A 15,403-nucleotide genomic window follows, 5' to 3' on the forward strand; every position below is an offset into this window, starting at 1 on the left:
TGATCCCTCCCTGCATCTTTTACTACATCCTCCCTGCATCCCTCTCTGAGCATCCCTCTCTGCATCCTTTACTGCATCCCTGAGCATCCCTCACACTCCCTCCCTGCAGGGGTGCCACACTAACAGCACCCCCCAAAACATCATCACCTTGGAGAATAACATCTTCCCATGTTAAGTGTTTTAAGTACTAAAACCATACTGAGGTTATCAACAACAAAATGAAAATTCACACTTTTTTCAGCAAGACCTTGTGGCCTGGGGTGGCAGTGCAGAAAGGAGGTCTACATAGCTGTTACCATTAAAAAAAAATCCAAACAAAACCAGCCTGCAAAACAAAGCAAAGAAGATGAAAACAAACAAACAAACAAACAAATTGGGTGGGAGTTAAGAGAAAGCCTCTGATCTCCTCCAGGTCATTCCCTACCAGAGGAGACTGCAGGACAAAAGCTGAGGCTTTAGAAAAAAGCCTCAAGCAAAAACATAGTATGTGGCAGATGATTTATTGATTCTTTCCTCAAACCAGGCATTAAAAACTATTTCAAGGGTAACTTTCTATGGCTGAGAAATTCCATGGCTGAATGTAGTATGATATTAACCTGCCTGACAGACTTACATAGTTTAAGACCTTTCGCAGAACCCTGAAGAAAACCAACACCTACCCCCCCTAAAAAAAAAAAACAAACCACAACACCCAAACCAACCAAAAGAGAGGTGCCTCCTTCTTGGATTGTATCTGTGTATCTTGAGCGGAATCTGCTAACCTGTTCCTTTTCTCTGTTGTTTTCCTGTTATCTTTTAACTGATGCATGACTACTTCTATCTTAATAATGTATTATCAATTTCTTCCTGATTGAGTCAATTAGTTTATTTGTAATTGCTGGTGCAATTACAAGAATTTCAGTAATTCTTCAACATAGTCATCTGGTGTTTGATACATATGACATTAAATGAGGAATGGCACATCCAGCTGAGTTTCCAAAACTAATACAGACAAGGAGAAAAAAAATATTTCAATCCCCTGTGTTAAATGTGACTGGGCTACAAATTACATGGTCTGAAACCTCACAGAGTAAAAAAAATACACTCTGCGTCTGCTTGGTTGTAAGTCTGAAAGCAGAAGTTTTACCTTTGACCACAGTACTTTATCAGTAAAGTTGTGAAAAGGACTTGGGGTTTTATTCTAATACAAAAAAGTGAAGGGGAATCAGGGCAATACAATGGGAACAGGCAGAACACAGATAAAAACCCAATTTATTCTCTTTCAAGTGGGCACAAAACAAAATGTCTCTCCCAATGACTGTGTCATATTTTTTAGTATTTTCTGCAGAAATCATGCTTTTGCAATGACAGTCTAGGAAAAGCAGAGGAAAGCAGATACTCAGCTTGAGAGTAACCGATTTACATGTGTACGATTAGAATTTAAGGAAGTGTGAACCCAAGTGAAATACTCCAAGTTCAGCTGCAAAACACAGAGGAAGACAAAAATAATCTTCAAATGTTTAGTGATGCTGTTATGCTCCTTCTGCAACAGATCCTGTGTATCTCTGTGTCTCCACAAGAAATGCTCACCCCATCAACCAGTCCATTACTTACAACACAGGGTGTGGGAAAAAATGAAGCATTTTGAATTCTCATCTCCAGTTACTTCTCAAAAGAGGATACAAATTGTTTGCCAATGTGCTTAGCACTGACCTGCATCAAGGTGTGGATTTCATTTGGTTTTGTCACAACATAATGGAAAGTAAGAACACAACATTTTTATAGGATGAAGCAATTGCAGGTGAGCAGTACCTCAGGTTCTTGATTAAAAGTTATCTCTGGAAAGCATACTGGCATCACAGAACAGGAATTTCCAGAAATTCTAGCTTAGGCATCTGATTGCTGTGAAACTTATAATCACTAATGATAAAGCATCTCAAACACCACCAGTAACACAAAACTTTGACTAATTGAAACAAAAAGGGGGGAAATAGGGCAATAAACCCTAGCAATATTAGATTATAATATAAAGAGTTTTGATTCTGATAATTTTTACAAGTTACTCAGCAATGTCTCAAGAATGAGACAGTGAAATAAATTACCATCATTCATTCTTAAAAGGATACCAAGTGTGTTAAGGACTGATAGTACAGGAAGGAGATTAAGCACAGAATATATGCAGCTCAACATTTTCAGTCTGTAATATTGTGAGTATGCACAACAGAGCTTCACAACAGAAATTGTGACATGATTTTCAGAGGTGCCAACATTCATTTTAGGGGAAACATTAGGCCAACACCCAGCAGAATAAATCTAGATGAGATATCCATTCAGGCAGGTAAGCTAGATACCTGGATGTTAATCAAGACAGACACATTAAAATTCTTACCCTTTGAAGATTTAAAGATTACAAAACATGTGCCATAGTTTACCAAAAAACTGGAGTCAAAACCTAGTAATGAACCTAACATGCCTTTAAAATGAAAAAAAGAGGAAACTTCAGGTATAAATTCTCAGGTTCGAAATGAAAAATTAAATTATACTTTGATACACACACCCCCTGCCACAGTAGCACTTCCAGTTTTTAGAGATTACCTGGTAAAAATTCCATCCACAACACCAATTGTGGCCTCTTCTGCAGGAACAAAAGAGCCAATCTGTGCCATGACTGTGATCAGTGCCACTTGCTTGATGTAGGAGCTCTTCCCTCCCATGTTGGGCCCAGTTATTATCATGACCCTTTCACCATCTCCCTGGAAACACAAAACAGTAGTGAAATACATTGCCCTGCACATGGTCCTTCTACCAAAAAGTCTGGTGTGCATATGTGGATAGGATACAGACAAGTCTGCAGGGTTAAACATTCCATTTCTAGGTGAACAGCTTTCCTCCATTCTTGGAGTTCATCGCATTCACCTTTCCAGATATTATCAAGACCCAGATGCACCAAAATCAACTAGGATTACTCTTGAGCAAAATGGACAGAGTGAAGGAGAATCTTCCTGTTCTCCACCAAGGAGCCAAGAAACAATCAAGGAACTTGGTCACCAGCACAGGAAGCAGTGAGGGATGCTGAGGGATGCAGGGCTGGATCCAGCCAGGCCAGAGGAGGCTCCAGGATGAGCAGAGGGATAGAGCAGCTCTGCTGGGAGGAAAGGCTGGCACAGCTGCCATTGTTCAGCCTGGACAGGAGAAGCTTTGGGCTGACCTCACTGTGGCCTTGCAGGGCCTCAAGGGGCTGCAGGAAACATGGAAAGAGACAACTGCCAAGGGCTGGAGGGCCAGGACACAGGGAATGGCTTCCCAGTGCCAGAGGGCAGGGCTGGATGGGATCTTGGGCAGGAATTGTTCCCTGGGAGGGTGGGGAGGCCCTGGCACAGGGTGCCCAGAGAAGCTGTGGCTGCCCCTGGATCCCTGGCGGTGCCCAAGGCCAGGTTGGGGCACCTTGGGATAGTGGAAGGTGTCCCTGCCATGGCAGGGGGTGGAATGAGATGAGCTTTATGGTTCCTCCCAACCCAAACCATTCTGGGATTCTGTGCAATTTCTCTGGAGAAAGGGAGAAAATCATGGGCTTCCAGCACAAGCCAGCACTGCCCAAATTTATTTGTGATCTGGATTCCTCTCCAGTCTGAGTTCTCAGTGTCAGATGAGAAGATCTGGTACGCAAAGATCTGACCTAGATTCTACATTCATAACTGCCTGGCTGGATATGACATAAGGACATTCACAGTGGCTACAAAGCATCAAGACATTCCTGAGTCTGGCGATACTAGACTGTTACACAGATGCTGTGAGCAGACCATGCCCAACCTCCATCACTGTCTCTAATTATTAAAACCAGACCCAAGAAAATGGAATCAGATACAAGAACTCATCTCAGCTGTAAGACTCACCACAGTACTGCTATGTGTCTACAGCTCCAGAATAAAACTGTCTTCCTCTAGTGCAAGAAGACAATTGCTGATACAAAATTAAACTTGTCAATGAACCTATAAAGCTTTCTCACAGCCTGAGTCAAAACTAAGAGCTTAAGTTATGCAAGGACATCACACAGCTAGACTTTCCCATGGGGTGCATCTAATGAAATGCACCAAGTGACAATCTAAACAGAAGCCAGCACTCCCCCCTGCCCCGCAGGAGGGGCAGGGAGACAGGACAAGCTGTGCATAATGGACATTAGTCACACTGTGTGGGGAACTTGGCACTGATCAGGCACTGTGGTAACAGCAACCAACAATCTCCACCCAGCAGGTCTCAAAATCTTCACAGACTTGGGTTTCAGACTCAGCTTTCATTCTGTTTATAGGGACACAGACAAAACGCAGACAGGACTGTCACTTATGTTATAAATCAGGTATTAGAGAAGATACAGGACATCAGTATATATTACATGTAAAAAGCTGATCAGCTTTTGCGAAAAAAACCTCATCCATACGAAAGTCACAATACAGTCAAAATATAGAAAATGCCATTATTGGGAATAAAGGATTGGATGTAATAAAGTGCACATGACTATATGAAAACAAAATTCATAACACTCTAGTCTCCAAAGTGTAATTCAGTCCTGCTACTAAAACTTTGTCAGGGCTCAACACAGTAGAATTTATAGATACTCAAAACCAGAATGAGTTCACAAGTTCATCTGTTAGGATCCACAAATTTTTTGCATGTGTCTGGTGTCTGTCCAGGCTCTCTCCAGCCATGCTGTGGGACTGATGGCTGCTCTGCCAGGGTTCTGGTTTTCAGAAAGAACATCTGCTGTAATATCAGACCAGAGAACCCTCTGTCCTTACAGCTGATGCAGCCATAAGCCAACATGGAATTCACAGCTGAAGCTAAAAGTTCTAAAACAACCCACAAATGTTTGAGGAGGAGAGGACGAATGGAAAAATAAGCTGTTTATTTCAGGGGATTTAAAAAAAAAAAAAGCTTTTCCTCAAGTTAGATATTTGACAACATTTCAGCTGAAAACATGACGAGAGATGTATTTTCCTGCTGATTCAAACACATCAGCTGAAAACTGGAGACGCTTTAATAAACTGGTTCCCACCCACCTCTCTGAAGAAAAAGAGAACTCAAAGAACTGTAGAAGCAGAAGTGATTCTGCCATGATAACTTGGTTTTGTAATATTCAGTATTTAGAAAGCCAGCATAAGAATGGGACTAAAGAGGGAAAAGTGCATGATGATTCCTGAATGACATGCTGAATTTTTTTGGAAGTGCCATCTGTCGCTTGTTTGGAGTTGACAAATAATTTTGAAAACCTTCTCTGATGTATTACAAAGTATCTGTATCATTGTTCAGTATACAACAGCACTTAAAAATGTTCCCCAAGAAATACATACAAATTTAAATGCTATTTTTACAGCGATGTCCCACTCTGGCAGCTGTTTCATACCTTTCCTACATTTACTGTACAAAGAGAAGAGAGACCTCAGAGATAAGTTGTGAGGATGTCTTTTATATTCATGAAGAACAGATATTTAATATTTATAAAAGTATATGGAAAGATAAATATTTAACAAAAAACTTCAAACAGGCATGTAATTTAAAAGACAGATTTTAGTGTATCAGGAAAAAGGCTGTATGACACTAATATTTCCATAAAGAAAGGAAACTGCACAGTAGAGAAATACATTTTAAAAATACAAGCAATCTTAGAATTAATCTGAAAAATTGAACCTGTAATATGTATTTTTCATATGAAAGAATTCCAAAAATTAGAGTTTTGACAAAATGTAGACTCTCTATGATGAGTCTGTTGAAAAACCTGTAATTATTAATTTGTTTTTTGAAAATAACCGTTTGATTGAAACACGTATTTTCCTGATTTTGAGATTACCTTTCTTTTCTTTAAGCCTTGAGACTGAACAAGGTTGTAAAAAGAGCATCTGGCTGCAAAGGAATCAGCAGAGGGACAGAACAGATGTGGTGACATCTAGCAACACCTCTCTGAAATGCAGCCCAGCAGGCTGTAAGATTTAAATCACCTATTTCAACTTACTGGCCAAGAAGCTCACGCCAGTCTCCTTGCCCTGAACGATTTCGAAGCTCAACCAGTTTCTGGGTACTTACAGAGAGGCTGGTGGTGTTTGGAACATACTGATCCTGTTCTCCCAGCAGAACATCGATCACAGGGTGCCTCCCATTTTTTATGATTATTTCACGCCGCTTGTCTTGCACAGTTGGTCTGCAAAAAAGGAAAGGTATTAATCTCAGTGTTCTTTTGTAACTAATTATGTAAAACTACTGTAGCTGAAGACTGCAGGACCTATGATATAAGTTTCCATGGAAAAAATACAAATTATAAAAATTAATTACTGCCATGTAATCATGTATTTCTAAAGAAAATACTTTCTAAAGAATACTTTCTCTGAGAAAAGTATGTGGAATAAAGCCACAGAATTTTAAGACTGGAAAGGGACTTCAAAGAGAAGTGAGATTTTTCTTGGGTTGAAGAATGATAATGCAATTTAAAAGGAAAATGGAAATCAAATAAATGGCATCCTACAAACACAAAGCACTGGGGAAAGAGGTACAAACTGATAATGGTGAGGGGGTTTGGCACAAAGATAATTCCAACAGTTGTACACGTGAGATGAAACCAATGTATGTACATCATTAAACCTCATACCACCTCTTCAACAGCATTTCTTAAATTCAATTAAAGTCTGCAGAGTGGACACTCAAGACACCAGATGGTGATCTCTGGACTGCCCACACCATCACCTTTACAGCTCCACTTCGCTGCCTGAGAGCCCTGATGAATTGTCTGTGCAAAGGAAGGGCTTCCAGCACACTGCAAGAGGGGCTCACAACTCTCCAACACCTCTGCCCCTGTCCTGACTCATTCACCTGCCTCAGGCAGGGCCATAGGAAACAATCCTCACACACCAAAAAATATTCCTCCAAAATAATACTAAAATCCCATCTCTTCCTTCAGCAGCCCTCCAAAATTAATTATTGACACCTTCCCTGCAGCTGAGATTTCACTGAGAAGTCTCCTTCCTGCTGGTTGGTAAGCTCTAAGCCGCTCTAAAATTCAGTGAATTATTTACATTCTGCACAGTGAATTAATCAGATTTCAGTTTGTTTTCTCAGCTGAGTATACCGAAATAAGTGAGCAATTATTTTCAAAGAGATTTTGATAGAGAGACACCCAAGATCCCAAGAGCCCAGAAGTGATCTATATTATCTTTAATGATGTATCAAAGCAGAAGTATTTGCAAGTGGATTTCTCTTCATCCCCGTATCTGTGTGTGGGTCTTGGGCACAGGCAGCAGCTCTTACACATGAGCCCAGCTGAGGCATCACCAGTGCTCTGCAAGCTGGAACTAATATTTATCTACTAATTACCTGAGATACACCCTTGAAACATATCTCAGATACTCTAGATTCCTATGTATCAGAAAGATATCATAAGCTCAGACCTTGCTGAGAATAAAAAACAGTAATTATTAAAAAAAAAAGACAGAAAAAAGTCTATGCAAAGTACAACAATTATTTGCATGTAAGATACCATCTACTAGACTCAGGTCAGACAACAAACATTAAGATGTCAGAATTGAACTGCAGTGTTTACAGATTTGCATTAAGTCCAGAAACATTGCTCTGTAAAATCAGATTAAGTTGAAACTACTGTAAACAACTTTAATAATGTTTTTTATCATGGCATACATATTACAAGATAATTTATTTTAAATGTGGTCTTATAATTGCGTATAAAATCCTACGTAAAAATTAAAAATTAAAAATTTATTACCTGCAGTAGTCTCCTTGTTTGGCCACCTGGGCCAATGAGAACAGGCAGTCGACAGTTGCTAGGTGACAAATGGCTTTAGACACGGGGTGATAATGTTCACTGAAATGGCTGCATCAAAACAGGGAAAAGTTACACAGAAACAGGAAAAGAAATAATTCCGTACAAATACAAAAGGATTGTCAAAATGCACCACGTGCAAGCTCCTCAAAGGGCTCCTGAGCTCTTTAAATCAGTCTGAATCCAAATCTCCCAGCAGTGTATGAGATACCACCTGAGGACCTTAATCAAGGTGGACTTCACTTCCCACTCTAACAGCGATTATTTTTTTAAATCAGGCAAAATTAAATTCATTAGATAGCTCATAAATGGTCAGAAGTTGATCCCTGCTGCCTACCTGAGGTGTACAAAAATGCCACAATTTATCAGACTTTATATAGAATACCAGTAGCTGAATCCCAACTGTTGACTTCAGCCTCAACCAAAAGTTACAATCAAAAAAGAACCAAACTAAGTGTCTGAACACAGGAGATGTCTAAAATGTCAATGAATTATGGTATCTTCAACAGAAAATTCAAAAATCCATTTTCAATTTATGGTGCTGCTTCCCCAGTACAATACTGATGCTATCAGGAGAACAGAGTTTTCAGTGAAGTTCATTCTCTTAGTCCTCTGGAATTTCTTTTTTCCTCTCTCCTAGTCTCAAAGCTACAATATGGAATATAAAACCAGCAGGGGAGAAAAATTTAATAAACAAAGACATAAATGAATGGAGGGGTGATAAAAAGAAGCACTTTCCTACACACAGGTCTTTCCTTTTTGGCTGGTGCTCTCCTGCAACACTACTCAGAACAGACAAGTGAACATAGAGAGAACTGTTTTAAAGTACTGCAAAGGAAACACAACTGGAGAAGTATGAATTGGAATGTTTTTCCAGTTTCTACTCAATTTTCAGAATTTCTGGGTTCCTAATGGGAAGCAAATCCAGTGAGATAACTTGAGCAGGGACTTGTTAAGTTCTTGCAAACTACCACTGCCCAAGGAACAATTTCAGTAGTTCTGCAATTCATGCAAGTAAAAAATTAGAAATAATCAGGCAACTGAAAAATTAAAGGCATTCACAAGTTCAGGAAGTATTTTTTAAACTCCCATTTTAAAATCCTTTGGCTAAACAGGCAAATAATCCCACTGAAAACTCTGATCTCAGACAAACACACATGCTAGATGTGAGGGAAAATAAACTCCCACTACTTTCTAAAAATGCTCATAAGTCAGGGTAGCATACAAAACATAAAAAATAATAAAACTACTACATAATACTAATAAGTAATATAATAAAACCAATTAAACCAACTAGATTCAGCTTCACTCAGAGTCAGTTGTACTTTCAGTTTGTTAATGCTGTGATATTATTTTTCAAACTTTGGAAAACACCTTGTATACTTAATAGTGTATTTTCATCAGAATTTTAAAGCTTAAGAGACATCACTGCTGGTCTCAGGACCTGGGCTGAGAAATTTTGCCCTCAAATGCTTTAAAACAAAAAACAGCATTTTAACTGACTACTGAAGTTGGTGTGGACAATGTAATTATTAATGTCTTCATTTACAAAACAAGCATTTTTCTGTTCCTGTTCTTCTATGAGAGCAGAGCACAGAGGTGTAAGCTGGCACTGCCTGGTGCACTCACTCCAAGAAGCACAGCCACTCAGCGCTGCAGTCAAGGACGAGCTGCTCCCGGAGCTGCTGCAGGACTCTGTAATTTTCGATAATGAACGGCGAGTGGAAGCGGCTGACGGCTTTCGTGCTGCAGCGGGGAGAGAGGGCTCATTGCAAATCAAGGTTACCAAGCAATCAGCTGCACCATCCACATGCAAAATTGGACTCATTTTCTTAATCTCCCTGAGCCTCAACAATGGGTGCTTTCAAAAAAAAGTTCCTCCATTGTGATACCAAACCCCATTGATTCCAGTGACCTCTATTGCGGATGAAGTGGCGGCTCACGGCACCGCTGCCCACTCAGGAGGCTCTGAAATGCTGTGCACAGAGTGGCATTATCACCCAAGTTTACATATTTCACAAAACTGCTCAGCAATAGCTGGCCAAGTGCATGACAGGTTGATAAACAATGAACTAGACAAAAACAAATTTACTGTGAAGAGGAAAACTTCATGATAAGCCTGAAATAGATGTAGTTAATACAGATTGTCTTGGTAATTTTCACTTGAGATACTTGCTATTTATTTATGTATTTTCATTAAGGACTCAATTTGGCATATCCAGGCATTCTTTTACAGAATCCAGATTAGCTGTAATTTGTTCACCATGTTAATTCTGTCTGATCTGTGCACTTCTGAGTATTAAAAGAAGTTTAATTAAAAGAGAATTGAGTGTTAATTCTTGCATAAGTGAATAGAGCATCAGAACAGAGTTCAACTTGCTGAGAGATGACTGTGCTCACACATTACACACAGGGGCTTGTAGAGAATTCAGCATTTACATGGACATTGTAACTTTCAGGTATTCAAACAATTCAAATCATAAATCAAATGACTGAAAAGAAAAAAAGCCAACTACATAAATCAGTCCATCTCTTTCACCTGCTGGAAAATTATCCAAAATCAAGCTTACATTATACCAAGTACAAAGCAAGAAGAAATGGTCTGGACAAGTAAATAAAATTATATTTCAAATGCGCTGAATTTACTGAGATGTATAAGCAGTTGCTTGCACATCTACTTTAATCTTTCTAAATAAAACAACAACAATCAAAACTGTATGAAGGATTTGCATGTGCAAGCTACAGGCACAACTGAATCAAGGTCATAGATCTGACACCAGTACATGCACCTTGAAGGATTGGGTGAGTAATTCTGTGTTCTGAGGACATACTGTGTAAAAACAAATACTGTAACATATCAATTTTTTATCAGTTTTGTTTGGTTTTTTGTTGTTTTTTTTTTAAGCAATAGATTTACAATTTGGTTGGGTTTTCAGCTAAAAAACCAACAACAACAACAACAAAAACCCTTAACACATGGGACAATGAGAATGTGTATGTAAAGAATTGTAATACCAAAACATCTTTTGTTTCTTCTTCTATATTAAAACAGAACAAACTTCAAAGACATTTTACATACCTACTAACCATAACCCAGTCAGATGGCACAGATGATTTATGGGAATTCTTGACTTCTATCAAAAACTGAAATAAAAGAAATGTAATGTTACACATCATGGGAAGTCAGGAAGACTAGAGAACCAGAATCATCCTTTATCCAGAAACTGCAAGCATCAGAGGAAAACCATATTCAGCCTGAAGATAACGAGCAGACCAGGAGGGAATGTTCTTTCCTCCCCCCAAAAAGCTGGGGTTATGACATACATAACCCTTCTGCACCTACAGAACTTTGTTTCAGGTTTGAGTGAGCTCGGGGTCAGACAAGGAAGCACAGGGAAAACCAGCAGCAGTGTCAAGATGCTCAGTGCAGTGAAATTTACGTGACGTGTTTATTTTATATGATTCATGTCAGTTATCTTTGTAACAATAGCCTAAGGTCCTGGATGTCAGAGAGTTGAGGCATTCTCACGTCACAGAATTCAGCTGGAAAACAAATTTCCTGCAGAGATTAGGTTAACACAGAACCTGACCACATTTACGGAAAGCCACAAGACCAACGTCTGGCAAAACTTCTCCGTTGTAGCTAATAAGATTTAGATAGAAACTTCCAGAGGAGCCAGGAATCATCCTCAAAAACAAACAAGGATAACAATCCTAACACAAGAACAGAGCAGGGACAGGGTGCAGTAATTCTTAATTCACCGGAAACTTCCAAGGTATTTCTCTGTTGTGAAGGAACATTTGAACCTTACATCTATCCAGGTGCTACAAGAACATAGGAAGAATATACCATACAGATCTAAGGAAGAAAGAGCTCAAATCAAATAAATTCCTGTTCTTATCCTGTGTTCTATTCCTCCCATGCAATTGAGTTTCCATTATTTCCATGCCTCTGGCATTTTTCTTTTCCTCACTGACCATATTCTCTGACCCATCTCTGCTGCCTCTTTTGGTGTCTGTTAAACACTCGCACCAGACATCATGAAATAAGAGCTATTCCCCAGCCTCTGCAGCTCCTTTCATCGAGGCACCCCGACTATCTCTGTCTGCACAGGTTTCTGAGCTGTGCCTTGCTACAAAGACCTCCTCTCTGAAATGTGTGCAGTGCCTGCTGCCTCCAAAACCACTTTTCAGTACTTCTTTGGATGCTCTCCTCTCTTTGATCAGTTCCTCTTTTCCTTTACTTCACAAAGATAGCAGCTATTAACCCAGCTTCCCTGAGAGAAACCTTTCAGATCCTGCTCTTCCATCTCAGACAATACTCAAACACACTTTTCCACTTTTCCCTTGGATTTCAGCCCCTGTGCTGACAGCCCACCCAACTCCTGAGCCATGTGTTTCCTGTTCTCAGCTTCACCCTCAACAGGAACATCTACTTCAGGTCTTTATCAAAGGCTGCTGTCTCTAATTCATCCCTTCCCTCATTTTCAGCAGTGTCTATTTACTCCCTCCTGTCTCTTGGATCTTTCTCAGCTTCCTAAATGCCCCATGGTCCAATTCCAGCCCTTTCCCTCCCTGTCCTCACACCCTCCTCTCTTCTATTCACAACTCTCATCCTGCTCCCTAACTCCTTTCTTTCCCCAATTCTCTGCAGAGTTTTTCCAACTTTCTACTCTCAGTTCCAGAGGACAACGCTGAGGAGTGCTACCTCACTGTTCCTTTCAGTTTTTCCACAAATGTGGCAGTGTCTGTTGTCTCTGTTTTCCACCACTGAACCTCTCAGCTCGCTGGATCGCATCCTGCCCACACTTGTACATCCATGAACAAAAGTTCCAGTCCTGAACACCATTTCTGAGAACTGGAAGTAAAACAACACTTATCATTCTTTAATACTGTTCCCTCTTCTCTCCCATCTTTCAAATTACAGTCTGACTCAGTACTTAGAAATCCTTTCACCATTCCTCAAGTTAACCAAATGCTGTGCTTCCTGGTTCTCTGAGAGTATTCCAGCACTTAATAGCCATACAATTAACCTTGGAAGTATGTGGTTTTACGTAGACAGAAAAGCAAAGAATTACTGAACCAAATTCAACTGCACTAATGTGTTTCTATTATTTAAGTCACTAAAATGATTGACTTAATAAATAAAGGAGTTGCACAGCAAGAAAACTGCTCTTCAAAGTTGTACAAAAGATTATAGTCAAATGCCCTCATGAAGCACCACACTCAGTGAATAGAGTTCCAGCTAGGTCCCGCTTTTAAGCTATTTTCTAGGCAAGGATGGGTACAGTCATACATAATAAACTCCACAGTACCTCTTGACCCGAAACTGTAACATACTCTGCAGAAGGGTTCTTAATCTGTTTACGAATATCTGGCAGATGCAATTGGATTTTAGAAAGCACATCCTGGATCTCCTCCTTTTTCTTTCGGATGACAGGGAAGTCTGTGAGGTCCTTGAACAACTGTGTTTTATCTCCAGTCCTATCCATAAGAAATATAAGAGAAAATAATGTTAAAAAGAGAGAGAATAAACCTCAGTTCTACCAGCTGCATCCTTATTTTGTTATTTCTATTTGTTTGAACATTAGCTTAATTCCCCTCTGAATACAGATTTTCAGGAGCTTGGTCATAGTACAGCCCATTTACTGAAAGCTGCTGTACTCATGATAGGAACAGAAAGACACTCTGTACACAGAGCACTGCAACTCCTGACAACACCTTTACTGCCAGTTAAATGTGAAACTTCAGGTAATTTCTGCATACCACAAATACAGATTTTCAACACGTTTAGAATTTGGCCAAATTCGGGCACATTTTCATAAGGGTTGCATGGAAAAATCCCCCCTCCAAGGCTCTCATCAAAGCAGAATGCCATCAGTACTTTCCCAGAGCAGCTTCCTTCTTTTCTCCAGAAAGATTACCCAGATACTTTTAAGTACATGCAAAACAATGCCCTTTTCTAATTTCAGTACCAAAAAAATGACAGAATTGTTTTGGCAGCACTAGCTCAGCTCAGGACTGAAACCTGAAACAAGCAATGCCATTCAAATGGTTAAAACTGGGAAGCTGAACTAGCAATTAAAAATACAGCTGTCAAAAATAAACCCAAGAAAAATTTAACTTACCTTAGTAAGTATCAGGCAAACAATAAAAAGCAGTGTGATCAGCTCTAAGTTAATTGCAATATAACTTTGCATTTTAGAGCCAATACAGAACTCTGCAAGTTAATTATACAATTACCTTGAAAACTAATATGTGGAGAGCAAGTAATTAGCCAACTGAAAGTACTATAACATGGAAGTAATAAAAAAATCTAATATTCTACTTACTCCACTACTCCTTTGCCTGCAAATGGAGCTACAGCTGGAGCCAGTGGCAAGGCAGGTAAAACAGAGCTGTGCTTTGGCTGTGCACTCCATCGTCATTGGGATTACATAAGTGACAGTGAAGATGCCATTTTAAAGTACAATACTAATTTTTAGAAACGATTTTGTGCTAATTAGACTAGTTTCCATGGGAATGCAAGGCAAAAAAAAAAAGATCACTAGTAGCCAGCAGCTGATTGTGAAGACTGTCACTGCTACGTGATGCCTACAAAAAATTTTAGCGGCGACAGTTTCAAAAACACAAATCCCAAAATCTCAAACTCCCTGTAAAAATAAACCAACTTGGGGCAAAGGGATACTTTTGAGAACAGTTACAAGATTTTATCCACACCTTATAACAAGATAACATGTGATGCTGCCTGTGCACAAGTGTGTGTGTGTGTGGATAGATGGACGTGAGTAGAAGCCATGATTTTGATGAAAGAAGCATTTTTGAGTAAATATAATACTACCACATACATTTGAGATACATAAAGGCCAGAAAGTAAGTTGGCTTAATCATTCTTAATAAATGTAAATACAGATCATTTACATCTTGTATGCTATTCTAACCATCATTAGCTCAGTGACAGAAGAAAACACTCCATGTTTTGAACCTACCTACAGTAAATCTGGTATAATTTAGATACAGTTTGCTTTGGCATAAACTGTCACAACTATAATTGGGCACCAGGCATCAGCAGAAATCTCATAATCCCACCTTGCCAATGGGCAAAGGAAATTCTTCTACCCTTCTCAGCTTCTAAATTTATACAGCTTAGGTCCTTCCCTAAATCCGAAGCAAATAAAATCAAGTTCTAGGCTTCAATTCTTAGATTTATTTTTCAATCTCAGTTTGGAAAAGATAAAAAATGTTTTATAAATAAAGTGGATGTTTATTTTTCGTCTGTTCTGAATATAAAATTTAAGGCTATGCTGCCCCCATACAACAACACACTAAACTATTTGCCACAACCTCAGCAAAGACTCCAGGGGTAACAGTGGAGTCAACAGTTCTTCAGAACAAACAGTACACAACAAATTATTTAAAGATATTATCTAATATAATGTGTATTAATTCAAATTTCACATCTTCCTCTGTCTTCTTTCCTTCACGGACCAACAACGGATATAATTAAGACAAAAAAGGGCAGACACTCTTATGAATTCTCACAAAAATAGTGGAAGGCATATTGCTGACAGCAGAGCTGCCCCTCTGCTGAAGGTCTAGTCTCTC

At 39.3% G+C, this 15,403-nt stretch overlaps 1 protein-coding gene across 1 annotated transcript in view; it reads right to left on the minus strand.

Moving 5' to 3' along the window:
• MSH3 (mutS homolog 3) overlaps window positions 1–15,403 on the minus strand; it is an 88,275-nt gene that overhangs the window by 15,808 nt on the left and 57,064 nt on the right. The window contains exons 15-20 of the mRNA XM_083884096.1: window positions 13,114–13,282; window positions 10,878–10,942; window positions 9,428–9,544; window positions 7,742–7,849; window positions 6,055–6,169; window positions 2,575–2,732 (exon numbers count right to left, since the gene is read on the minus strand). Coding sequence (XP_083740222.1) covers window positions 2,575–2,732; window positions 6,055–6,169; window positions 7,742–7,849; window positions 9,428–9,544; window positions 10,878–10,942; window positions 13,114–13,282 — 732 coding nt within the window. The remainder of the gene's footprint in view (window positions 1–2,574; window positions 2,733–6,054; window positions 6,170–7,741; window positions 7,850–9,427; window positions 9,545–10,877; window positions 10,943–13,113; window positions 13,283–15,403) is intronic.

Source organism: Zosterops lateralis (genome assembly GCF_965231275.1).
Source record: "Zosterops lateralis genome assembly, chromosome: Z".
Classification (NCBI taxonomy): domain Eukaryota; kingdom Metazoa; phylum Chordata; class Aves; order Passeriformes; family Zosteropidae; genus Zosterops; species Zosterops lateralis.